This window comes from Papio anubis, chromosome 11 (assembly GCF_008728515.1).
Source record: "Papio anubis isolate 15944 chromosome 11, Panubis1.0, whole genome shotgun sequence".
Taxonomy (NCBI): domain Eukaryota; kingdom Metazoa; phylum Chordata; class Mammalia; order Primates; family Cercopithecidae; genus Papio; species Papio anubis.
In genome coordinates, this window is record NC_044986.1 from 18,084,716 (window position 1) to 18,112,219 (window position 27,504).

A 27,504-nucleotide genomic window follows, 5' to 3' on the forward strand; every position below is an offset into this window, starting at 1 on the left:
TCACAGAAATTAATTAGGCTAGCTTAAGGGAAAATGGGACTGTATTGAAAAAATATGTAGAAATTCAGAGAGTTTTTCAAAGAGGAAAATCACGCTTAGAATAGACAGGTACCTGGATTTTTTCATTCCAGTAAGACTATGCTACGTTAGCAAAAGGCAATTTCCCAAAAGAAACTGGATTATTAATAACAAGGGGAAGATATGCTGGAAAGAAAGACTTTAAGAGCAAGACGGGCTGGGCGCAGTGGCTCAAGCCTGTAATCCCGTCTCAAAAAAAAAAAAAAAAGAGCAAGACGGGTAAATGTAGCTTATTGTAATCATTCCAGAAATAGTCTTATGATTTAGTGTGTACTGAAACTGAAGTTCTCCAATAAAAATCAAAACCAGATTTCAATGCAAGAGTTCTCTCTTCTAACATCATTTAAAAATTTTGATTTTGTTACAGTATCCAAAGTATTCTACACATGTTCTAGACCCATAAAATCAATCTCCAAAGGCCAGGTATTAACTTTTGTCTATTTTAAATATCCACAACTATTCTGACAATCTGTTAATTTTATAAGACAATGAATTGTATGAGTGGTAATCATTATACTAGATCTGTTCCAAGAATACTTGGTTCTTAGAGTTTAGGTCAATGATGCTATTGTAGCACGGAAACAAATTGCCCTCTTGTTTAAAGATCAGTGGTTTCCAATTTACTCTTTGTGGGCTGTGGAAGGCTTAAAACAACGTTTTACAAGGAATCTCAATATTTAAAATATTGCAAAGTGATGAGGCAGGAAAGAGTCACTTATCTTCCATCCTATCCCCACCCATCTCCTTATATAACCCTTGCAGCACACATTTTGAAAACTCCTGGTATTATCAAAATATGTCTGCTTAGAAAAGACTAACTTCAAAAATTTTGAAGACCAATTTTTTTGAATAATCATAACCGTCAAAATTATATTTCAAAAACATCTAAAATAATAAATTATAAAATAATGAAAGCATGTATGCCAAAATTTCTTCTAGGTACAAAAGTTAAACTGCCCATTTTATTAGACTGGTGAATGTATAATGCTCACAGAATATCTAAACAGTTGCCTAATGTATAAATATTATTTACAAATTCAAATCTTTATTAATAAAATGTACTGAACCCCACTGCAGAGAGAAGATTTTACTAAATTGAACTATTACAAAATGTCTACTTACTAAAAAGGAAACTGCTACTGTAATATCAGCCAGTCAAGCATATACAGCAAGACACTATTTCAATTCACTTTGATCTAGTTAGCATCCCAAGACTCAGACAAGGGCAAATAATCTCTTTGTATAAATAATGAAATTTATAACCAGATAGTTAATTGACTTTCCCAAGATAACTTTAATTGTGAATAGAGAAGAGTTCCTCCATAAATTGAAATAACATTAAGAAACATTCATTCTAAGAAGTTTCATGACCTGGGCACGGTGGCTCACATCTGTTATCCCAACACTTTGGGCGGCTGAGGCGGGCGGACCACGAGGTCAGGAGATTGAGACCAGCATGGTCAATTTAGTGAAACCTTGTGTCTACTAAAAATACAAAAAATTAGCTGGGCATGGTGGCGGGCGCCTGTAATCCCAGCTACTTGGGAGGCTGAGGCAGGAGAATTGCTTGAACCTGGGAGGTGGAAGTTGCAGTGAGCAGAGACAGCGCCACTGCACTCCAGCCCAGGCAGCATTGCAAGACTCTGTCTCAAAGAAAAAAAAAAAAAAAAAAGATTTCTCATGTTATGGACTGAATGCTTGTGTCCCTTCAAAATTTATATGTTGAAACCCTAACTCCCAATGTGATAGTATTAGTAGGTGGGGCTGTGGACAGGTAATTAGATTTAGATAAGGGTAGGATTATCAGGGTAGGATCCTCATGGTGAGATCATTGCCTTAAGAAGAGAGACCAGAGAGCCTGCTCACTCCAGCTCTCACATGTTCGCACTCTCGCGTGCGCTCTCTCTCTCCCTGGCTCTCTCTTGCTCTTGCTCTCTCCTCCTCCCCTTCTCTCTGCCATATAAGGATAGAACAAAAAGGCAGTCATCTTGTTCTATCTTTACGTGGCAGAGAGAGAGGGCCAGGAAGATGGCCCTCACCATGATGGCACCCTGGTATTGGACTTCCAGTCTCCAGAACTGTGAGAAATAAATGCCAATTGTTTAAGTGACCTAATCTGTGGTATTTTGTTATAACAGCCTGAGCTAAGACATTATGCTTTGAAGAAAATTGATAAACCATGTTAAGAATATAGACAGGGCAATACACAGCATTTAAAAAGCAACTGCAAGAAAGATTTAAGACCTTGGTTCTGATCAGCTGAAAACGACAAACGTAGAATTAGCTATATTGAGAGGAGGATTTGCTCATTTTACATTGTTCTACATAGTCAGAGGCAACAAAATCTTATAAAGTCAGAGGCAACAAAATAAGTGGCTATAAATAGTTCAACCTAAGGCAAACTTATCTAAGAAAGGAATTTATATGCCTAGCACAGAATACTCTGAATTTTGTTGTGACCCATAGTTCAGTCATTGGTTCTATTCTCTATCTCTATGCTAACTTCCCTGGTAATCTCATCCAATTTCCTCAATGGTTTCCAACTTAATATTTAAGCCAACTAACCTCCAAATTTATATCTACAGTACAGATCTCTCTCCATCAATTTCCAGATCCATATATCCAACTGCCTCCTCACTATCTCCTTTCTGATATCTCAAAGACATCTCTAACTTGGCATACCATAACCAAATATTCTTCCTAAAATCTTCCTCATATTAGTTCATGACAACTCTGTCTTTCCATCTGCTCAAACCAAAAAACCTTAGTCATCTTTGACTCCTCTTTCCCTCACCCCCCACATTCAGACCATCAGCAAATCCTATTAATCCTGCATTTAAAATCACATTCAGTATTCAAGCAATTGTCACCACCTCCACAGCTATCAACTTGTCCAAGCTACCATCATCATCATCATCTCTCATCTAGATTATGGCAGTAGCCTCTGAACTGGTACACTGCTACTACAGTCTATTCTCTGGTAGAAATAGGAGCTTTATAAAACTAAGCCATATAATATTAATCTTCTGCTCAAAATCCTTCAATGGCTCCCTCATTTCACTTAGGGTAAGAGTCAAAATCCTTACAATGGTCTACAAAGCTAAGAATATTTAGCTGATATAGCTCCATCCTTCACTGATCTCCATCCCCTCCAGCAACCCCTTAATTCCACATCCCCAACCATCTCCCTTGTTGTGTAACTTCTCTGAGTTCATATCTGACTAATCTCCCCATCACTAATTCAATTCTAGCCACAATGGCCTTTATACTGGTCCTCATGCACACCTGGCTTGCTCCTACCTTAGGGTCTTTGAACTGACAGTTCTCTCTGCCTAGAATGTTCTTCCCCTTGATATCTATATGGTTGAACTCTCTCACTTGCTTGAAGTCTTTTCTCACATGTCATCTTTTCAATAAAACCTAAGCATATCATCGCATTTTAAATGTAACCCCCAGATCTTTCTATTCCTCTTTCTCTGTTCAACTTTAATTTTCCATTGTACTTATCACCATCTAACATACTATATAATTTATATTTATTATTTAGGGTCTGTCTCTCCTAGCTTGAATGTAAGTTCCACAAGGATCTTTGTCTTCTTTGTTCCGTGATGTATCCCAAGGACCTAGAGCAGTGCCTAGCACTTAATAGAGCTCAAAAAAAATTTTTTTACATTAATAAATGAAAAAAATAAATAAATGAATTCATGAAAGAGGGCTGTCATATACACATTTTAATGCTACTTTTATTTTTAAACAGTCAACTTTCTTAGTAGGTTAAGAGTAAAAATTTAATTAGCTCTCACAAAAAAAGTCAGATCTGCTGTTTTTGTTAAGTGGGAAGAATTTATTGGAATTAAATGCATTACCTGTCACTTCTCCCTCCTCAAAGTTAAAAGAGAAGAAATAGATTGACCGTGTTCATTATTATTCTATTTCTAAAGGAAAATGTAAGCTACTTTGTGAATTTCAAGGCAACCTATAATCTCATGTGTACTTACATACTATCCTAAAATAACTAAATATGTCCTTATATGTTATATGACTAACCAAGATAAAATACCTCAGATAAAATATTCATAAATTTGAGTTGAAAGATTTTACATTTTTTTAAGTCAAACAAAACTACCAAGTTTTTACAATTTGAATGCCAGAGTTTAAGTGCGTTTTCTGGTAGTCAATACTGCCACCCAATGGCAAATGTTAAAATCTAAAGCCAAAAGATTGAAACAAAGTAAGACCAAGATTCCAAGAACTAATGCTTGATAAAGTAACATTTTAAATGTTCAAATTCAATAGCTTCCCTCAATGTTCAGAAGTAATTATACAGGAAGCAAATAACATAATGTATTAGAGAAATAATCTTATAAAATATCTCTAATTGAATGTCTACATATCACTACACTAGTAAACTAATACATTTCTAATTCATTCATTCAACAACAAACAAATTCCAGTGGCTAGTACAGGCCATGCACTATATTAGGTTCTGGAAACGCGAGGATGATCAAAACATAATCATTCTTAACTTCTTGGAGTTTATATTCCACTGGGAAAGATAATCAAAGAATCACACAAGCATATAATTATAAACTGTGATAAATGCTATAAATTTAAAAGATAGGGTCCTATGACAGCATATTACAGGGGGATCTGACCTGGACTTAGAATATAAATGGGGTAAGGGTTTTCTAGGAAGAACTTTGGAATTAAGAAAGGTCTTCAGATAGTGAGGGACAAAGAGCATCTGAGAAACTGGAGTAAGTTACAATAAAGTGTGACTTTAAATAAAGATCAGAGGCACTATGCAACAAAACTATTAAATTACATGATTTACATTTCCAGATCCTATATTTCAATCAATAATTTAAGAGTTTAAAACAGTCATCTTCAATCCTTATATGAGAACCGTACCTGAATTGAATTAAAAAGGAATACTAAAAACATAAAAATGTCCTGAAGACATTTAAACGAATCGAGTAATAGGATTGAGCAGAACATTCTGGAATAGAAAAGGAACAGGAACAATTTGATAACAGTTAAGCAACTGTCTTATATATAAATGATGGTGACCTATTTTTCACAGTTCTCTGTAGAACAGGGGAAAAAAATCTGTTGTAATACATTAAGAAAAAATTGTATGCTGAAAAAATTAAGCTGGTTTGTTGCTTAACCTGTCTACCCCTACATCTAGTCCACACTGCAAAGTTCCTCTGAGTAGACATGAAAGAACAAATTGGCCCATTCCTTGTTAATTATGGTAACAATCTGGAGTTAAAAATATATCATTTGAATTTTTTGTTTGGGAATCTCAATCATTTGAATCCCCTTTCCTATGTTTGGGAGAATCCTTTATTGTATGAAATTTTGTTCAGAAAGAGAACCTCTTTCACTACAGATAACAGAAAAGTTAAATTCCCTATTTCACATCTCTAGGTACCCATGGTATGGACAAGACCTAGGTTTAGCCAAGCAGATACTATTAAGCAAGACTCAGTCTTAATAAGTGATGCAAAGATGTAAAGACAATTTACAATTCTTTCTCTCCATTCCTGTAGCATGCAGTACCTACTTTAAGGGTGCCACTGGTAGTAACCTAGGATCCTGTGGCAATGACAGGAATGTCGTACTCAAACTTTCCTTTGGCTTCATCTTTACTGTAGGCCTAGCCTTTCTTTGTATCTGGCCTCTTTCCAACAATAGTTTATCCAGTCTTCTCATTTCTCCTGTGAGCTACTCAATATCCTTTTGTATTATTTAGAGAACAGGTTGAGAGAAGCAAAACTAAGTTGTTGAAATAAGGTGAAAGCTTATTTCTCTCTAATGAACATTCTAGAGATGAATGGGCCAGTGCTACTTATTATAGTTTATGTCATTTATCAGCCACAGGAAAATATCTGAATGATCTAATATTTGCATACAGATTTTATCCAATCTAAACTTAGTAACTGATATGGTTTGGTTGTGTCCTCACCCAAATCTCATCTTGAATTCCCACGTGTTATGGAAGGGACTCGGCAGGAGGTAACTGAAACATGGGGGCAGGTCTTTCCTGTGCTGTTCTCGTGATAGCAAGTAAGTCTCACAAGATCTGATGGTTTTAAAACAGGGAGTTTCCCTCCACAATCTCTTTTATCTTGTCTGCCGCCATGTGAGACATGCCTTCCACCTTCTGCCATGATTGTGAGGCCTCTGCAACCATGTGGAACTGTAAATCCATTAAATCTCTTTGTTTTGTAAATTGCCTGGTCTCTGATATGTCTTCATCAGCAGTGTGAAAACAGACTAATACAGTAAATTGGTACTAGTAGAGTGGGGCGCTGCTGAAAAGATACCCAAAAATGTAGAAGTGACTTTGGAACTGGTTAAACAGGCAAAGGTTGGAACAGTTTGAAGGGCTCAGAAGAAGACAGAAAAATGTGGGAAAGTGTGGACCCCCTAGAGACTTGTTGAATGACTTTGACAAAAATGCTGATAATGATATGGACAATGAAATCCAGGCTGAGGTGGTCTCAGATGGAGATGAGGAGGAACTTGTTGCCCAGGCTGGAGTGCAATGGCGCAATCTTGGTTCATCACAACCTCCACCTCCCAGGTTCAAGTGATTCTCCTGCCTCAGCCTCCTCAGATTTTTTTAAAGTTATATAAAACAGAGAAACACACAACTACTCGGACGGGAGTTGGTGGGAGGAACATCATACCTTGGAATCTACTTTGAAAATTACTGTTCTATTGTATTCTTTACACATGAACATGAATTCAATTTGTTATATGTTGCTTTTGATGTCTTATAAAAATTGATCATCTATCCCAATGTTTGGAAGCCATTTTAAGAGATCAGTGCTTTTCAAAGTTGCCTTTTTCCCTCAGGTGACTTATTAAAATTTAAACAAATTTTACAGAAGCAACCAAGATGTCCTTCAGTAGGTGAATGGATAAACTGGTACATCCATACAATGGAATATTATTCAGTGCTGAAAAGGAATTAGCTATCAAGCCATAAAAAGACATGGAGGAAAGTTAAATGTATCCTGTCAAGTCAAAAAGACCAATCATAAAAAGCTACATACTATATGATTACAACTATATGATATTTGGGAAAAGGCAATACTATGGAGACAGTAAAAAGATCGGTGGTTGGCAGGGGTAGGGGGAGGAAAGAATGAATAGGCAGAGCATAGGGGATTTGTAGGTTAAAAAAACTATTCTGTTGATACTATAATGGTGGATGCATGTAATGATACATTTGTCCAAACCCACAGAACGTCCAACACTGACAGTGAACCCTAATGTAAACTATGACTTTGGTTAATAATGATTTGTCAATGTGAGCTCATGAACTGTAACAAATATACACTCTGGTGGGAGATAGTGATAATGAGAGAAGCTGTGTATGCATTGGGGCAGGAGGTAAATGGGAATTCTCTGTACCTTCTGCTCAATCTTCCTGTGAACATAAAACTACTCTTAAAAATGAAGTCTATTTTTTCTATTTTACTATCATAGAAGCAGATGAGTCTACACAGGTCCCTGTACTTTTAGTCATATATTTAATATGTATATATCATTATCTTTGACAACTATACATTATGACAAAATTAAATATTATATAACAAACTTGTGTGCCCTCGAGTAGTCCCAGCTACTCTAAAGGCCAAGGTGGGAGGATCACTGGAGCCCAGGAGTTTGAGACCAGCCTGAGCAACACAGAAAGACCTCATCTCTACGAAAAAAAATTTTAATTAGCTAGGAATGGTGGTGTGCAACTTGTGGTGCCAGCTACTCAGGAGGCTGAGTTGAGAGGATCATTTCAGCAAGGAAAGTCAAGGCTGCAAAGAGCTGTGATCATGCCACTGCACTCTAGCCTGAGCCACAGAGTAAGATCCTATCTCAAAGAAAAAGAAAAACCAAAGAAAAAAATGACACACAGAGACCAGGTAGGTTAAGCAAAAGAGAAATGTTAGGAAGGAACTCAAGACTTAATATAAAGCTAGGTTTTTCCTCTGTGTTATCTTAATGAAACCCAAGTTTCTAGAGGGTAACTCATTTTTTAAAAATATACATTAGCATAGAGGCAAACAGAATAAGTCAAGCAACAACAAGGGATAAAATATAATGGAGATAACAACAATCTGTTACTCTAACCTAAAGAATCCAGTTCCAAATAACACCTTGTATAAAACTACCAGATTTTGAACCTCATAAAGATCGCCTCAGCAGTGCGCATTTTCAAATGTCTCTCATTCTTTGATCATTCCCCATTTGTCCTAGAAGCAAATCTATCTCTTCTTACCTCACTGATTCCTTCCCATTCTATATATCTGAAATAAAAACATCATTTTCCCCTGAATGATTTTGCTCACAATCCTACCTACTTTGGAGCTATGCTTCCTTAAATACAGAATCAGGATCAGGTTTGAGACACAAAGTAACCAGTCTGCACATAATTTATTTCGAAAACACCATACTATCTCATTTACCAGCCCTCTACCTTCAAACATATAAATTGAGAAATCATTTCCTTAATTATTAAGAAAATGGTATGGCCGGGCGCGGTGGCTCAAGCCTGTAATCCCAGCACTTTGGGAGGCCGAGATGGGCGGATCACGAGGTCAGGAGATCGAGACCATGCTGGCTAACACGGTGAAACCCCGTCTCCACTAAAAAATACAAAAAATTAGCCGGCCGAGGTGGTGGGCGCCTGTAGTCCCAGCTACTTGGGAGGCTGAGGCAGGAGAATGGCGTGAACCCAGGAGGCGGAGCTTGCAGTGAGCTGAGATCCGGCCACTGCACTCCAGCCTGGGCGACAGAGCGAGACTCCGTCTCAAAAAAAAAAAAAAAAAAAAAAAGAAAATGGTATAAAAATTGGTCTTATTTCTGCATTTTATAATTTACAAAGGACTTTCACACTATTCTCCATAAAAAATGTATATGTATTTATAAATAAATGTGTATATATGCATACACACTCACACATACACATACATAGAGATGCATTTCTTAGATTATTGCTATTACAACTTTGCTTTTAAAGTGAACATAGCCAGTATTTGCTTCCCCATTTCCATTTGCTTATAGACATATTAGATTCAGGAATTCTTATGATTTGGGACATTACTGATGAGAATAATAGGATATGAAAAGGCCAAAAATCAAAGGCCAGAAAAAACTCATAACGCTTTGAATCAGATCTATATTACAAGACTCACAAAATAAAGCATTTCAAAGAAGGACTAATGAAAGTAAATAAAAAACAGAAAAGGGGACAGAACTGTTCAGAGAATGTTATACAAATGTATCACTCATTTGCTTTTAAGACTGCTGAAATGAGGTGCAGACTAATGGCAATTGAAGACCAGTTTGAAAAATACTGTGTGTATGAGCTATATTTCTATTTATCCGGCCTTAAATTAAATATAATACGGATAGACCATTGTCTCTATAGAAAAGACAGTTATTTTAGCTTCACGTCAGAAATGAAAATAAAATTACAACTCAAGGCACTTTTGGGGGGAAGAAAAGTCACAAATGATTAAAAGAGTCACTTAAAATACATGTCCCTGTAATTATAGAACATTTAGAAATTTGTATCTGTCATAATTGTAATTGGTAACCAAATTTGATTTAGTAAGAAATCATGGATCTTTTGTGCAGTTGACATACCTAATATTTTTTATGAGCTAACATGAGCTTAAGACAGGCATAATTTATACAAAGCCTAAAATAATTCCTCTAAGTAAGTACTGAACATACTCAACAACACTTTTTTGAAAACATCATCTCAGCAATAATGAATACAACTACATGAAGAGTATGTTGTCTTTGGTTTTTAACTTGGGAACTATTGCTACTATTTATTACACTGTATTATAGTAACACATAATCAAGTACTTCAGGTTATGTAATTATTGAGTCTAATTTCCCTATTTCAACAGGATTAATATGTTGGCACAAAGGAAGCTCTTCATATGTAAATGCAACTAGCAAAAAGTAAACTCTAGGTGGGTAGGTGTATGTATAACTAAGTATCTCTCTTAATTTCATAATGACAATATTTATTATTTTATATCCAGATAAACAAGTAAGCCAACATTCTTCAGTATAGTGTAAACTTAATCTTTGATGATAGATATTTATAAAAGTTACTTAGATATTCTTTCCTAGGAATCTGACTTTTGCAATAGGCAGCTAAAATACTTTTTAAAATATTCCAGTTCTTTTTAAAATAGCCACAAGATGTCAGCCTTTCCTAAGAAATAAGTTTCATATACTGCAGTACCTTGTAAGATGGGCATTTATTTTTGTAATATACTATTTATATTACCCTTATAAATCAAATTTGAATGCACCACATTAAATTCAGTGAAGTCACCAAATTTGGGGAGAGTCGACAACAAATTACAGAAGATCATAATGATCACACACCTAACAATTCAGTTTCATATATCACTTCGTTTAGTCTTCAAAGTAGTATGGAGACAAAATCTCTGCCAATTAATTCTATTTGTGACAAAAAAAATTAAGAAGTTGATTATTAATCTGAACATTCTAAAAATAAAGGTAAATACATGAGGTTTGGGTGTGCAAACTATAACGAAACAAATAAATGTGGAATTTGTATTAATCTATTACACATATGAATCAATGTTTCAAAAGCCATCACACCACACATGCTTACCTTGCCAACTATCATTGCAGACACATAATTTTTCTCCCGTTAGGTCACAGTAACCATGATCTGGACTACCGCAATTGGCTTTACAGTAAGGAATATCACAAGCTTCACCCTTCCAGTATTTATCACATTCACAATATACTTGACTTGGAACAGAGACACTAGTTGTGCACTTCCCATGACCAGAGCAATTGTTAGGACAAGAATTGATTCTGTAAAATATAATTCATATATATTCAAACTGAAAAAGAATTTCGGTTGATACATCATAAACTTCATAATTTTTATACTGTGTCCTATGTGCTTATAAATGTAACATAATTTCACAATGTAATTCTTTACTCTTTATCCTCTTACTCTTATGAAATTGTTAGTATTTATTTGCAGTTGGTCTTAGTTTATTCAACAGATTTACTTTGATACCAAGACTCCAAATGTCTAATGACTACATGCTCAACATCTGCAGGATCTGTACAGTTCCAAGCAAAATGTTTTGTAAAGACTTAAGTACTCAAATATTTTGAATGTATATTTTACATAAAAAAAATTAAATTCATGAATATTCAAAACTATATGAGAAGTCAAGACATAACTTGGCTGTATAATATTTAAAGAGCATGCTATCACCTGTACACTCTCACGGAAGGAAAGGGATGTTTATCATATTTAGTTTTAAGACTCTTTAACTGATTATATTCTACTATATATTTGTTATCCCTTGCATACATACTTGGATACATTGTAGGATAAATAATTCCATAATAAATTGTTAATTCAAAGATACTTAGAATATTTCTGGTGAAAAATTCTCTGGTTATCAATTTTTACATTCTGAAGAAAAAAAATAATATATAGACTTCCTCTCTAGCCATTCCTGTGAAAGCATCTGAAAGCATCTCTCATTACTTTACCCTCAATCTTCTAGATATAAAAATGTTTATAAAGTGTCAGGCATATAATAGATTCACAATGAATATTACTTTTCTTATTTTAGAGGAGATAGTGGTATACAGCCACGTATCTCTTAAGCCACAATTTCCTCATGTGTAAATGGGAAATATACCCAACCTGACAGAACTGAAGGTAATTAAATGACATAATGTATGTACAGCATTCAGTACAGTCTCTGCAATAGAGACTACAAAAACTTAGCTCCCATAATCCTCTTCAAATTACAAGTGATATTCCTTAAAGCACTGAAAAGCAGTTCACAACTCTGTGCAGTCTCACACATCTGTTGCTACCAGTAAAGTTACACTAGTATTTGTTTACTTAATCACTTGCCAACAAACAATTGTAAATTTCATAATTAATTTTCAACCAAACTTATAGGCTTAGATCACATTTTGTGGCATACTATTAAGATTTTATGTCACTTAAGAAGGGATCCTACATACTAATTTGAAATTTTACACAGTAGTCTGCTTCTGGTATATAAGACATTAACAAAAATAAACCAAAAAAAACCTCTTTTACATTAAATTACAAGAATCATTAAAACATGGAATTTTAAAAAAATACTTACGAATAGAAAATGTTGAAACCAGTTAGATTATATGCAGCATCGCTAAAAAAATGTAACAGTGCATAGCCAGATGTAGTAACAACTTCAGGCACAGTTTCATTGCCCCTTATTTCAGGGACTATCAAACCACTAAAAGAGAACAAAACTGAGTATTGTATGTGTAGATATACATAAGACTGTTAAGCACATAAAATTTACTCAGAAATATTCTTACCAGGATCAGAAATGCTTGTACATCAGAATGGGCAACTAAAAGCAGAATAAATCTGAAAGAAGTTCCTCTCCATTTCTCACTAAATTAGTTCTACTACTGCTGCCAATACAATAAAATCTACTCTCATGCCACTGTACCCCATTTTTTTTCTTATCATTATTTGTAAGGCAATGTCTCATTTCTCCTTTTTGTCCCGCTATCCATCCTGTCATAATACTACAGGGTACTCTTTCCCTTAATTCATATAAAACTTCACTTAAAGTCACCTTGCTACTCTAATAAGTGACCCTGTACCTTTACTTATTCTGATTGGTTTAAAAATCTGATGAAGCTGAAGACACTCTACATCAGGTAAGCAATTACAATTACATTCTAATTATAGCTGTACATTTCCAATACATTTATCTAGGTGATTTAAAATTAAGTATTTTTAAAAATTTAAAAATACATACTTTTATGTTTTTCTAATTTTGCATACCTATGCAAATTGCATTAATGTATTACTATTATATTACTATTCCAAAACGAATATTGCTCACATAAGCCCATAAGCACACAAACAAAAATTTGGGGTGGGGGAGATATAAACGTACAAAATAGTTTTAAACTAGTAACTTGTACTTCGTTTTAAGACTCCTTGTTCATGAGAAAAATTACCTATCTTCATTTAGTTTTATGTTCTAATCTCTCTAAATCTATGAAAACATGCAATAGGTGAAAGAAAAGAGGCTGCTAACAAACAAATTACATAACTCGACACAGTGAATTCCTTTAGAAAGAGTTAAAATTATGTCTAGGTACCGCTAAGAACTGAATTCCCCCATTCAAATCATATTTGACACATAAATGAAATACTATAGTCAAATAATTTATTTGGAAAATACATTCTCAAAGACAAGTTAAAAAGTAATCAATTCTTGATTTAATGCTTTAGTAATTATTATTACATCTACTAGGTTATGTTTGTGAAGCAACAAATGATTTTAAAATGAGACTCTCAAAATAATACAAACCCTATGACACCAGTCTTCGTTATACATACATATTGTTCATTGTAATAAAATTACATAAAGGTATTACTAAAAATAATAGATCTTTATAATAGATACAGCTAGTCTCTGAGAGCTCTCTGAAAGTGATAAAAAGAATAGGTCTCGGCTGGGTGCAGTGGCGGGCGGATCATGAGGTCAAGAGATCCGGACCATCCTGGCCAACACAATGAAACCCCATCTCTACTAAAAATACAAAAAAAATCAGGTGGGCGTAGTGGCACACGCCTGTAGTCCCAGCTACTCAGGAGGCTGGGGCAGGAGAATCGCTTGAACCCGGGAGGAGGGGGTTGCAGTGAGCCAAGATCACACCACTGCACTCCAGCCTAGTGAAAAGCAAGACTCCATCTCAAAAAAACAAACAAACAAACAAAAAAGAACAGATCTGTTTGGGTTTTTTTTAACAAATATTTTTAAAACAATAAATAAAAGAGAGTTTCTACTTATTGTATAATACACCAGGAAATTTGGACCAACTGAAGTCTAGTAAAATGACAAATTATATAAAAACAAAAAAATCAGCTTGAAGGCCTACCCAGGCATTGAGGCCACTTACCCTATTGGCATTTGCTGATTTCAAGGCTGGAGGTAAGACTTGAGGGGCTAAAAAAAAAACTGAAGGATTTCAAGGATTTCACAGAGTAAGGGAAACAACAAGTGAAACCCAGAGCCTTCATGTTGAACTGAGATTTCAACGGTTGGAAGTAAAAGCAAACTACCTAAAGTTGGGCCCTCCAAAGGACTGCACTGCAGCTGAGCTATGAAACACCCCAATATCTGAGTTTGGATTGAATTGAATATGGATTGCTAGTGTCCCCAGGTAGTCTCTGCAAGAATATAATCTTTCTAGGTCTCAAATTATTACTATATATGATTTTCCAAACACAACATCCAACACACAATTGTCCGGCACACAGTAAAAAAAAATAACACTTCTCCATTCCAATCCATTCTCCACATTCTAAAAAGTCTTGCCTACAGAATAAAAGTCCAACTTCTTTAGTGTGGTGTACAAGAAAGCAGTATTACAGTGATTAAGGGATTAGGATCTACAATTACATAACCTAGATTCATTTTCTGACTTACTAGCTAGGCAACCTTTGGGCCACTCACAGAAAATCTCAATTCTGTCTCAATTCTGCATTTGTAAAATTGCAATATTAATACCTACCTAAAGGTTACTTTGAGGATTAAATAAACTAATGCTTATAAAGAACTCCTGCACATTGTCTGGCACAAAAGGAGCACTAAGTAAATGTCACTGGTTGCTGTTTTGGAGGAATGTGACTCCTACGTATCCTTCACATTTCCTACAATAAAGTTACTCAAAACTTTTTACTATTGCACTAAAATATAATGCTCTTTAATGTGTCTATACCTTTGTATATATGCTTTTCTCTCTCTAGAATGTCCTACTTGACCCTCCTACTTCATTCTTTTACTTATGATGAAAGTCAACATGAAGGATTATTTTGAAATTATGTAGTACTCTTTCATAACCTGACTGTAACATTAACTAGGCTGTGTGAAAAATCTGTTTACATACCCCCACTAATGCAGGACTACTGCATACTAAAGAATTGGCTGGCTTTTGTCCCCAGTTCTTGGGATATAACCTCTAAATTCTTGAAATTTCCTGAGTGATAAGAGTGTCTTCCTATTCACGGTGAGCCCTGAAAATTTATGCTAATGAGGTGACTCATGTTGGGCCCCTAATTAATTTAAGCTAAAGATATAATTGAGAATAGGGGATGGCCACTCCAGAAACACTAACCATGTGATGGAAGTGTTGGCGCCATATGGTATTAGCCTAACTTCCCAAGAGAGAATGGGATGGGAGGGGCTAGAGATTTGAGTTCAGTCTCATGGCCAATGATTCAATCACTCATGGGTACATAATGAAACTTCAATAAAACTCTGGACACCTGAAGCTCAGATGAGCTTCCTTGTTGGTGATACATGTTGATGTGCTGGGTGGCTAACACATTCTGAGGACCCAGAAGCTTTGCATTTATGATCCTCCCAGACCTCACTCTATGCATCTCTTTATTTGGCTGGCTCTGATTTCTATCCTTTATGATAAAACTATAGTCATAAGTGTAGAACTTTCCTGAGCTCTATGATAATTCTAGTGAATTATCAAAATTTTTGGAGAGAGTAGGAACCCCTAAATATGTAGCCAGATGGTCAGAGTAGGTGGGGACCACCAAGCTTGCAGCTATTGTCTGAAATGACAGCAGTGTTACAGAGCAGCAGTCCCCAACCTTTTTGGAACCAGGGACCAGTTTCATGGAAGACAAAATTTCCACAGACCAGGGGGAGGATGATTTTGGGATGATTCAAGCACATTACGTTTATTATGCACTTTATTTCTATTATTATTACATTGTAAAATATAATGAAATAATTATACAACCCACCATAATGTAGAATCAGTGGAAGCCCTGAGCTTGATTTGCTGCAACTAGATGATCCCATCTGGGGGTGATGGGAGACAGTGACAGATCATCAGGCATTAGATCCTCATAAGGAATGAGCAACCTAGATCCCTCACATGCGCAGTTCACAACAGGGCCTGTACTCCTATGAGAATCTGATGCCGCCGCTGATCTGACAGGAGGCGGAGCTCAGGCAGTAATGCAAGCAATGAGGGCAGCTGTAAATAAAGATGAAGCTTTGCTCACTTGCCCCCCACTCACCTCCTACTGTGTAGCCCTGTTCCTAACAGGCCAAGGACTGGTAAGGGGATCTGGGGTGGAGAGGAGACCCTTGTTGTAGAGGACTGTGCTCTTAACCTAGGAAATCTGTTCTAGCCCAGCTGCAGGTAGTTGGTATCTAAAGTCACTGCAATAGCTATGCCTTCTTCCTTACTATGTACTCTAAGCCTGTGACAGTCTCTGGAATTAAGTGTTGAGTAATAAATATTTATACAATTGAAATAATTCAAACATATTAGATTCTGAATTCTTAGCAAGATGAAGTACAAACAGCATACGCTTTTAAATCAGGAGATTGAAATTCAAGTCCTAATCCTAGCTCTACCATCTATTAGAAGCAAATAACTTCTCTGAATGTCAATTTTCTCAACTGTAAAATGGGGATAATAGTACTTAGTACTTCCCCAACAAGATCTTTGTGAAGATAAGATGACATTTACACTGCCTAGCCTAGTGCTTAACATCAAGTGGATATTCAATATCAATAAACATGAGTTTTCCATTTCCCTTAGGAGGGCTAACAAGAACACTTGCTAATGAGAAATCACTAATTCCATCTTCACAGCCATATACTAAATCCCACCTGCTAATTATCTTCCTTTAGTAACAAGAAAGTGTTGATAAGAATGCTAATGGATGAGTATTAATACAAAGTAATTAGAATTACTAGATAAACAAATGAACAGGCACACACCTAAATGATGGTCAGCCAACGGTATCATAAAAATAGAGTTAAGATAGGAAAGTGATGTTTAAATTGCTAAAAATAAATGTATGAACTCAGGATCAAATTTAATTGTTACAATAAATTGTCTTACAACCTAATTATTTGCAAGGCTCCACTCTATTTTCTCTCTATTGTCCTTAGATGAAGGACTGCTTATGGCTATCCCTTTTCTAATGTTCAAACAACTCAAAAATTTAAGCAATAGCAATATCACAGAATAAGTACCTAAGCTCCTAAGGAAATACAAGTTCTTACATTTTTGTCCAAAATAATAATTCACATTCCTGATAAAACAGAACAAAATAAAATGTATTAGAATGGAATGAAATAGAACATTTGCCACATGAAAAGTAAAAAGAAAAATTGGAAAGAAAAAATTTTGAAGGGACCAATAAGCTTTTATCCATACTTAAATTTTCAATGACAGAACATGTAAGAGATATTGTATAAATAGCAAAAGTAAATAATATGAGTAACTTAACAATCATGTTAAATTGTATACAAAATCTATACTACATGTTCATAATTTTTTCTGTGTCTAATAGATTTTCTCCTATTCATGAAACTTTTTATAATAATGTAAACATATGTAAGATTTTTAAATTGATACAATGCTATAATTTTAAAATTAATAATCTACCATACTACTAACAATAAAATATTTTGAAGCAAACAAATTTCTCATATTTTCAGAATTGGTAGAAACTCCATCTTTATTAACCATTGCACAAAGCATAACTTAACTGTTTTATGCAGAATTTAAAATTTTACCATTTCACTAAAATAAAAAGACAACTTATTTAAAAAAAAAAACTTGTCTATTCATTTCTCAGCTAGAACTCACTCTAATATATCCAAATAGATAGTTCTGAAAACATATTCAATCCACTTTAAAAGAATAAACTAAGTACAATGAGAATAAAAAATATTTAGAAAGAAATCTATATTTCCAATATAGTATTTATCTGTTATATCAATATTTACATAATTATTACCTAAATTGACAGTTACAGCAAATAACAAAGTATTATAATCATCTGTGAAATGTAACTATCAATACCTTTACTAAATTTATTTTGCAGTACATATCAATATATATTTAAAGTTAAGGAATTATACAGTCACTTTTCTGCAACTGATTAAATATAATTACTCACCTAAGTACAGCTATTAAAGGTGCATATATTGAATCTCCATCATAAACATACATATGATCCCAGCTACATTCTGTAGCAAAATGATTGAATCTTAATCTTAACACTGCATTTGGACTGAAAATGAATATGAAATATTTTTAAAATTAAAATATACAAAGCACAGACTGAGTAAATACATAATATTTATTATATAAGATACAAAGCACAGAGTGAAGAAACTTTAGATATGCTATTTTATTAGAAATCTGTTTACAGATAATTTTGCTATAAATCCTTATATCATAAGGGTGAAAGATTGATAAGCCATCATATCTAATTTGTACAAATAAAATGTAACTTTCAAAATCTATTAACAGGACATATGTATGTATCATTATTTTCTTAAAATATAGTCAATAAAAAATGTTCAGCCAAGCGTGGTGGCTCTTGCCTGTAATCCCAGCACTTTGGGAGGCCAAGGCAGGCGGATCACGAGGTCAGGAGATCAAGACCATCCTGGCCAACATGGTAAACCTGTCTCTACTGAAAATACAAAAATTAGCTGGGCATGGCAGCACACGCCAGAAGTCCCAGCTACTCGGGAGGCTGAGGCAGGAGAACTGTTTGAACTCAGGAGGCAGAGGCTGCAGTGAGCCGAGATCACAACACTGCACTCCAGCTTGGGTAACAGAGTGAGACTCTGTCTCAAAAAAAAAAAAAAAAAATTATATGTCTTGATTTAAGGTAGAGGTTACATAGAACTGTATACATCACTGAAACCTTATGGAATTGTACACTTAAAATGGGTGCATTTTGTTGTATGCAAATGGTACTTAAATAAAGTTGATTTTTAAAAATCAACACTCAAGAAGCCACTATTCTTATTTTTACAGAACCCTTAAATGGAGGCACTAAAAAACTATTTAAATTTTAATAAAAATTCTCAATGTGATATAATGTTGACAAATAAAATTTAACTATAGGTGCACAGCAGAGAATGAACAGCGTTTAAGTTAGAAAAATTTAAATAAAAAATTTTCCAAATATACTCTTTAGAAATTATAAAACAGTTCAAAAATAATTCATATCTATTCTTTTATGCTCCACTCACAATACACTTAAATAGATAGATTCTGTTTCAAGCCCTAATTACTGAAAATACCTCTAAATGAATAATTAACTCTCTCTTCTACAAAATGTTCTTTTAAAAATACTCTTAAATTAGAACTAAAATGCGGCCGGGCACGGTGGCTCGAGCCTGTAATCCCAGCACTTTGGGAGGCCGAGAGGGGCGGATCACGAGGTCAGGAGATCAAGACCATCCTGGCTAACGCGGTGAAACCCCGTCTCTACTAAAAAATACAAAAAACTAGCCGGGCGAGGTGGCGGGCGCCTGTAGTCCCAGCTACTCGGGAGGGTGAGGCAGAAGAATGGCGTAAACCCGGGAGGCGGAGCTTGCAGTGAGCTGAGATCCGGCCACTGCACTCCAGCCTGGGCGACAGAGCAAGACTCTGTCTCAAAAAAAAAAAAAAAAAAAAAAAGAACTAAAATGCTAAATTATATGAATAGCATAGCTCAGCATGAAATATTTTTATAATTTCTATAAAGTCTTCAAATTTCATAACAAGATGTTCAAAATAAACCCAAAAAATGCCTACTGAATTTAATACCACAGCAGCATAACTCAAAAACAAAATATATATAAAAATTAAACTATTGTCACAAGTGAAGAGGTAGTGTAATTTACATTAAATGTGATGTCTAGAAGTTGTAAATATTATTTAATAATAAACAAATAAACTAAATGACAAAGTAATTATGCTTTAATGCTTTGACATTAATATAATCACCTTTATCATTTAAGAATAAAATACATTAATTTGACCCAGACTATATACTTACTAGCCTTCAATGAGCCATGTACATTTAGTTTTATATTTATAGTTAATTGGGCCATCTGTTAAATATCCAGAAGGTTCTGTTAACCTGGAAGAGAAAACAAAATAATGAAAATAATTACCTTAAACTAACTGTAAGACATATAGCAGGATAAGAAAATTTAAAAGTCATTAAGGCAAAGGAACGAGACATAACAATTTTCAAAAAGGAGGATTTATTTACAACTTTGGAAAATTTCAAAGTGCTGTATTTTTCTCTGCATCTCAAAAGATACTTATTTTGGATTTCTTTAAACCTTAATATATCATGACCATTTCAATCTATGAAGCGAAAAAAGACACTGAAAGACTGAACATGGTACTGAAGGATTCAATGTTGATGCAAAATAGAATAAGTTAAACTTCATCTGCACAAAAATTAGGTTGAGGCAGAAGAAAGAAGATCAAATACAAATCTACAGAATAGAGAAACAGTATACGTATGTTCCACTTTGGGGAATTACCATGTAAGCTATATTTTTCTTCATGCACTGGTATTGCTAAACTAGGTGTCACCAAACTTTAAAAAGAGTTCTGCTAAAAATATATTTTTTATTATCATTTTCTCCTGTCTACGTTACATCTAGTCCAAGAACTCAATTTTTAAAACAGGACAAATAAAAAAATTGTATCTTCTATTTTATGCATAAAAAGAAAAAGATATTTGGAAAAACTCTCTATTTTCAGAAATTAAAAATATTTAAAACAAAAATCTCAATTCTATTTCATTGTTTTTCTTACTTCCAGCCCAATTATTTTATCGAGACCATATTTTAAGTAATCAAAATGTCTTCCCATTTAACATTTATATACTATACTTATATATGCATATACACACACATCACAGCTAATCAGTTTTTACATATTCACATAAACATACATACACACACACACACATATATATCAGGGCCATTATCAACTTTTAGATAAAATTAAATGTGCCTTATAGTATAGAGCCTTAAATACATTAGGGGGGAAAAACTTTAATTTACCTAAATCAGGGTTGACAGAAATGTCAGTCAATGTTAATGTCATTTGCAAGTCTTTCATAATCCCTGCAAATTACTTCAGTAATAAAGTAGCTAATTGATGCTCAGAAAATCTTTGAAGAGCAACAAACAAATTCCTATATTTTCAAATAAATGTAATAATAACGAGCATTTTCTACATGTCAGGTACCACTATAAACACACAATGTGTTGTCCCATTTAAGAATCTCAAAAACCCTGTAAGACAGTAAGTAAGTAACAACTCCATGTTATAGATGAGAAGTCTGAAGCACATTTTAAGTAACAAGTTAAAGAACTTGCCCTGATTTTTCACTTCCAATAATATTAATACCAAGTGCAGTAATTCAGAAAAACTCTCCACTGAAGACAACTTAAAAAGTTAAAGGACAATTTTAAAATCTTACAAGTAACAAAATGATAAAATGTACGAAGCCAAGATCCAGAAGTTGCAAATTCTTTAAGAGGAGGCAGGCATTCTGAGATGCTTTTGTTCTGAGAGATTTGCTTATTTAGAAGAGACTGCCAAAAGGTTGAGAGTGCACTTGGTAGCCTCAAGGAGAGAGGAGGACAAAAGTTGGAAGCAACAACCCACAAAACATAGGGGCTCAAAGAAACAACAGGGCACTTTGACTTGGGACATAATGACTTGCTATTAAAAAATGGTATACCAGAAGTTAACCAGCCTTTACCTCAACTATAGGTTAACTATGAGTCATCTGAGCAACAGAAAACTCCTAAGTCTTAAAATCAGCTTATGGTGCTGCTAGAACTGCCAATATGCCAAGTATCCTAACAGAAGATACATGATACTCTCTAAAGAAAGATAACATTATCCTGGGCCTCAAATTATTTCTATCAGTAATTTTGAAATAAAATGTTTAGCATAATAAAAGACAATTAAGCATATGAAACTACGACAAGAAAACACTGGGGAAACTCTCCAGGATATTGGACTGGGCAAAGATTTCTTGAGGAATAACCCACAAGCACAGACAACCAAAGCAAAAATGGACAAATGGGATCACATCAAGTTAAAAAGCTTCTGCACAGCAAAGCAAACAGCAACATGAAGAGACAACCCACAGAATGGAAGAAAATATTTACAAACTACCCATCTGACAAAGGATTAATAACCAGAATATATAGGGTGCTCAAAACAACTCAACAGGAAAAAAAAACCAACAATCCAATTTTAAAAATGGGCTACAGGTTTGAATAGACATTTCTCAAAAGAAGACATACAAATTTCAAACACGTGTATGAAAAGGTACTCAACATCACTGATCATCACAGAAATGAAAAGCAACACTACAATTGAGATATCATCTGACCCCAGTTAAAACGGCTTATATCCAAAAGACAGGTAATAAGAAATGCTGGCGAGGATATGGAGAAAAGGGAACCCTCTTATACTGTTGGTGGGAATGTAAATTAGTACAACCACTATGGAGAACACTTTGGAGGTTCCTCATAAAAGTAAAAATTTAGCTAACATACAATTCAGCAATCCACTTTTGGGTATATACTCGAAAGAAAGGAAATCAATATACTGAAATATCTGCACTCCCATGTTTGTTGTAGCTCTGTTCACAATAGCCAAGATTTGGAAGCAACCTATGGGTCCATCAACAGATGAACAGATAAAGAAATGTGGTACATATACACAATCAATTACTATTCAGTCATAAAAATAGTGTGATTCAGTCATTTGCAACAAAATGGATGGAACTGGATGTCATTATGTTTCGTGAAATAAGCCAGGCACAGAAACAAAAACATTGTATGTTCTCACTGATTTGTGGGATCTAAAAGCAAAACAATTGAATCCATGGAGATACAGAGTAGGAAGATGGTTATCACAGGCTGGGAAGGGTAGTGGTAAAGTGAGGAGGAGGTAGGGATGGTTAAGAGGTACAAAAAAAATAGAATGAATGAATGAATAAGACTAGTATTTGAAAGCTCAACAGGGTGACTATAGTCAATAATAATTTAATTGTACATTTTAAAATAACTGATAGTATAATTGGATTATTTGTAACACAAAGGATAAATGCTTGAGATAAATACCCTACCTTCCATGATGTGATCATTATGTGCTGCATGACTGTATCAAAATATCCCACATACCCCATAAACATATACACCTACTCTGTACCCACAAAAATTAAAAATACATATCCCCACTCCTCCAAAGAAACATATATTGTAGGAGTTACCACAGTAATCCTTATCTCCCTTTTATAAGAAGTGATGTGAAGGAACTGTTATGCCTCCCCACCTAAGCTAAACAATAGGAGTACCTGAAAACTACACTCCCTGCCTGTCCCATCCTATTCAACTTCAGTAGTACAATTTCCCAAACTTAAAAGGAAACTACTCACCACAATCCCCGAATTCCTCATCCTTAGCACTAAAGATCCTACCAAGAGCCCACCTTTTCCTCCACTTACTACAAAAAGGTTTCCTCTTTGCCAATTCCAGTCCACTGGAAGCATGGAAGGATGTCACCAATCAAGGTAAAAGAAATGGAAAATTCCTTCTCACCACCAAGACATGTGTAAAGGGGAAAAATCTCCTGCTACTTCTGTAATAAATAACAATTCTCCTTCTGCAGTTTCATGATCTCTTCTTAAACTCCAAGAACCTTCACCTGCATGCCACTTGGGCAAAGCATTCCCATTACATAAGTTGGACCTCTTCACAATCTAGAACTGTCCTTCTAAAATTCATAAGTCTTGCACTCCAGGACCATACTCTAACGATAAACACCTAGTTTTCTATTTACTTTTTTTACTTCTTACTCCTAATACCCTTACATTCCAATTGTGTGGCACTCTCCAGAAATTAGGTAGCACATAGTTCAACTCCCTGCAAAAAGTAAAATAGGCTCTTACATAACTACTATTTCTAATATTATTTCTAAAATGTATTCTAAGTTTCAAACAACTGTTTTAAAACTTTCTATCATTCCTCTTGAACTGAGAACCATATTGACTTATTCATCTAGATCAGTACTACATACACTACTAGCCTACTGTCTGTTTGTGTAAATGAAGTTTTATTGGAACACAACTACACTAGTTTGTTTAAATATTATCTAAGATTGCTAACACACTACAAGGACAGAGTTTAGTACTGGCAACAGAGACCATCTGGCCAACAAAGCCTAAAATATCTCCTATCTGGCCCTTTACAGAAAAAGTTTGCCAATCACTTGTCTAGATGCCTGCCACATATCCATATGCCTTGTCAATATCTCTTTCTAGCTGAAAGTGCCTAATGCAGAGTCCTTAATTAAAAGCATGCTGGGCTGTTTATAATACAAGGTTTGCCATTAATAAATGCAGGAAAACCAGCACAAATATTAGACAGTACTAAAATTAAATCTAGTGGGATGTTGTTGTGTATCCTGACTATGGATATATAATTTAACACATTATAAAAATAAGAAAGTGTGACAGTTTTAATATTACAAAATCTCTGAAACAATAAATCCTGTTTATCACAGAATATAGGTTTAGTCCTGGCATAACCAGCCTACAAGGAATAGTCAGATCTACTCAGGGATAGTCTTTATGCAGGGCGGCTTTTGTAAGCTTTTTTCACACAAAAATCTTTTTTAAAACAGGCTTTCTAGTTAAAATACTATTTATCAGCTTATTAATTCCTTTTTATTTTTTATTTCATCTTTATTGACAAATAATAATTGTATATATTCATGGGGTAAAATGTGATGCTTCAATACATGTATATATTGCAGATTGAGCAGATCAGGCTAATTAATGTACCCATCACCTCACATACATATTTTTTGCAGCAAAAATATTTAAAATCCACTCTATTAGCAATGTAGTATATGAAATATACAATGCATAATTAGTAACATTAGTCATTTCATTGTACAAGAAAACAACAGAATAATAGAATACTTATTCTTCCTAATTGAAACTTTGCACCCTTTGACCAATATTTTTCCTTTCCCTGCCCAACCGACCACCACCCGCAGCTTCTGGTAACCACCATTCTACTCTCTACTTCGATTGATTCAAATTTTTGGATTCCACATTTAAGTGAGATCAGGTAATAATTGTCTTTCTAAGCCTAGCTTGTTTTGCATAGCCTAATGGCCTCTAGTTTCATTTATGTTGTCACAAATGACAGGATTTTGTCCCTTTATAGGCTGAATACTATTTCATTATGTATATATACCTCTTTTTTTAATCCATTGATCCCTTGGTGGGCACTTAGGTTGTTTCCCAATATTGGCTATTATGAATAATGCTGCAATGAACATGCGAACACAACTATCTCTCCAACATACTGATTTCAATTCCTTTGGATATATACTCAGACTGCTGGATCATATGGTAATTCTATTTTCAGTTTTTTGACGAACCTCCACACTGTTTTTCAAAATGGTTGTACTAATTTACTTCCTGCCAACAGTGTACAAAAGTTCCCTTTTTGCCATATCCTCACCAACACTTGTTATCTTTCATCTTTTTTATAAGAGCCATTTTAAGAAGTATGAGATGACATCCCATTGTGGTTTTGATCTGCATTTCCCTGATGATCGATAATGTTGAGCATTTTTTCATATATGTGTTGGCCTTTTGTATGTTTTCTTTTGAAAAATATCTATTCAGATTCTTTGCCCATATTTTAATACGATAATTTGTTTTCTTGCTATTGATTTGAGTTCCTTTTATGTCTTGGGTATGAGTCCCTTATCTGATGTATGATTTGCAAATATTTTCTCTCAGTGTGTGGGTTGTCTCTTCACTCTGTTATTTCCTTTGGTGTACAGAAGCTTTTTGATTCAATACCATTTGTCTATTTTTGCTTTTGCTGCCTGTGCTTTTGGAATCATGCAAGAAGTCATTGCTCAGACCCAAGTCATAGCTTTTCTCCTATACTTCCTTCTAGTAGTTTTAGTTTCAGATCTTCCATTTATATCTTTAATCCATTTTGAGTTGATTCTTGTATAAGGGATAAGGGTTCAATTTCATTCTTGTACATTTGGATACCTAGTTTTTTAGAATCATTTATTGACAAGACTGTCCTTTCCCCAGTGTGTATTCCTCGAGCCTCTGCTGAAAATCAGTGGACTGTAGATGTATGAATTTATTTCTGGGCTCTCTATCCTGTTCCATTGGACAATTTGTCTGTTTTTATGTAGGTATCATGCCGTTTTAATAACTATGAGATGACTTTAAAAGTTCATGAAAAAATAAACGGATAAAAATAAAAAATATAAACTTTATTTCTCAACATAAGTTCCATCAAAGTCAAGAAGCTTTTGTAAGCAATGATATCAGTCATTTAGTCCATCCCTAAAGAGCTGAAGGTCCTGTGAATTTAACCATGTCAATGCAGTCTTGTTTACATTATTAACTGAAGAAAAACAGGTGCCCTGAGAAAACATTTTAAGATTAGTGTATTAGTGTCCCTTTTCATACTGCTGATAAAGACATACCCAAGACTGGGCAATTTACAAAAAAAAGAGGTTTAATGGACTTACAGTTACACATGGCTGGGGAGGACTCACAGTCATGGTGGAAGGCAAGAATGAGCAGGTCATGTCTTACATGCATGGCAGCAGGCAGAGAGAGCTTGTGCAGGGGAACTCCTCTTTATAAAACCATCAGATCTCATGAGACTTATTCACTATCATGAGAACCACATGGGAAAGACTTGGCCCCATGATTCAATTACCTCCCACCAGATCCCTCCCATAACACACGGGAATTCAAGATGAGATTTGGGTAGGGACACAGCCAAACCACAATCATGGGGCCAAGTCTACTTTTGCTTTGATTGAACCCCTTCTACCTCCTGGTAGCCATTGCTTTGATTGTGCTTTGTCTTCAGAATTGTAGTGGTAAAGTCATGTTTCACCTATTACAATTCTTCAAAGAAATACTTCAGGATCTTGATCCCACTTGTTTATAATTTCCACTAAAACCTCTGCTCTTATCTGTAACTAATCTGGTCCGAGTGGTTTTGGCACCAATAGAGTGGAAAGTTTGGTCAACTTTAATTTGCATTCAGAATTAAGTTGAATTAATTGAGATGTCTATGGTGTTGGCTATTGTTTCTGCTGTCAAACATCAGTCCTCTTCAATTAGAGAATGAACAAGATGATTTTTTCCTCACAAACTGATGTGAATAGTCTGCTGCTGCAGGCTTCATCTTCAACGTCGTATCATCCCTTCTTAAAATGAGTTACCCATTTGTAAACTGCTGATTTCTTTCGGGCACTGTCCTCATAAACTTTTCACAAAGCATCAATAATTTCACCTTCTTCCACCCAAGCTTCACCAAAAAATTTGATGTTTGCTCTCGCTTCAACTTTAGCAGAATTTATGTTGCTCTGACAGGGGCTCTTTTCAAACCAATGTCTTATCCTCCTTAGTGTCTCAAACTTGATCCCATTGTT

At 34.8% G+C, this 27,504-nt stretch overlaps 1 protein-coding gene across 6 annotated transcripts in view; it reads right to left on the reverse strand.

Annotated features, from left to right (window-relative positions):
* The window catches only part of ATRNL1 (attractin like 1), an 832,634-nt gene that overhangs the window by 785,582 nt on the left and 19,548 nt on the right, over nucleotides 1-27,504 (reverse strand). For all 6 annotated transcript variants that reach the window (XM_017944361.3, XM_017944358.3, XM_017944357.3 and 3 more), the window contains exons 2-5: nucleotides 20,021-20,104; nucleotides 18,140-18,253; nucleotides 12,276-12,404; nucleotides 10,754-10,962 (exon numbers count right to left, since the gene is read on the reverse strand). In XM_017944361.3, coding sequence (XP_017799850.1) covers nucleotides 10,754-10,962; nucleotides 12,276-12,404; nucleotides 18,140-18,192 — 391 coding nt within the window. In that variant the 5' untranslated portion in view covers nucleotides 18,193-18,253; nucleotides 20,021-20,104. The remainder of the gene's footprint in view (nucleotides 1-10,753; nucleotides 10,963-12,275; nucleotides 12,405-18,139; nucleotides 18,254-20,020; nucleotides 20,105-27,504) is intronic.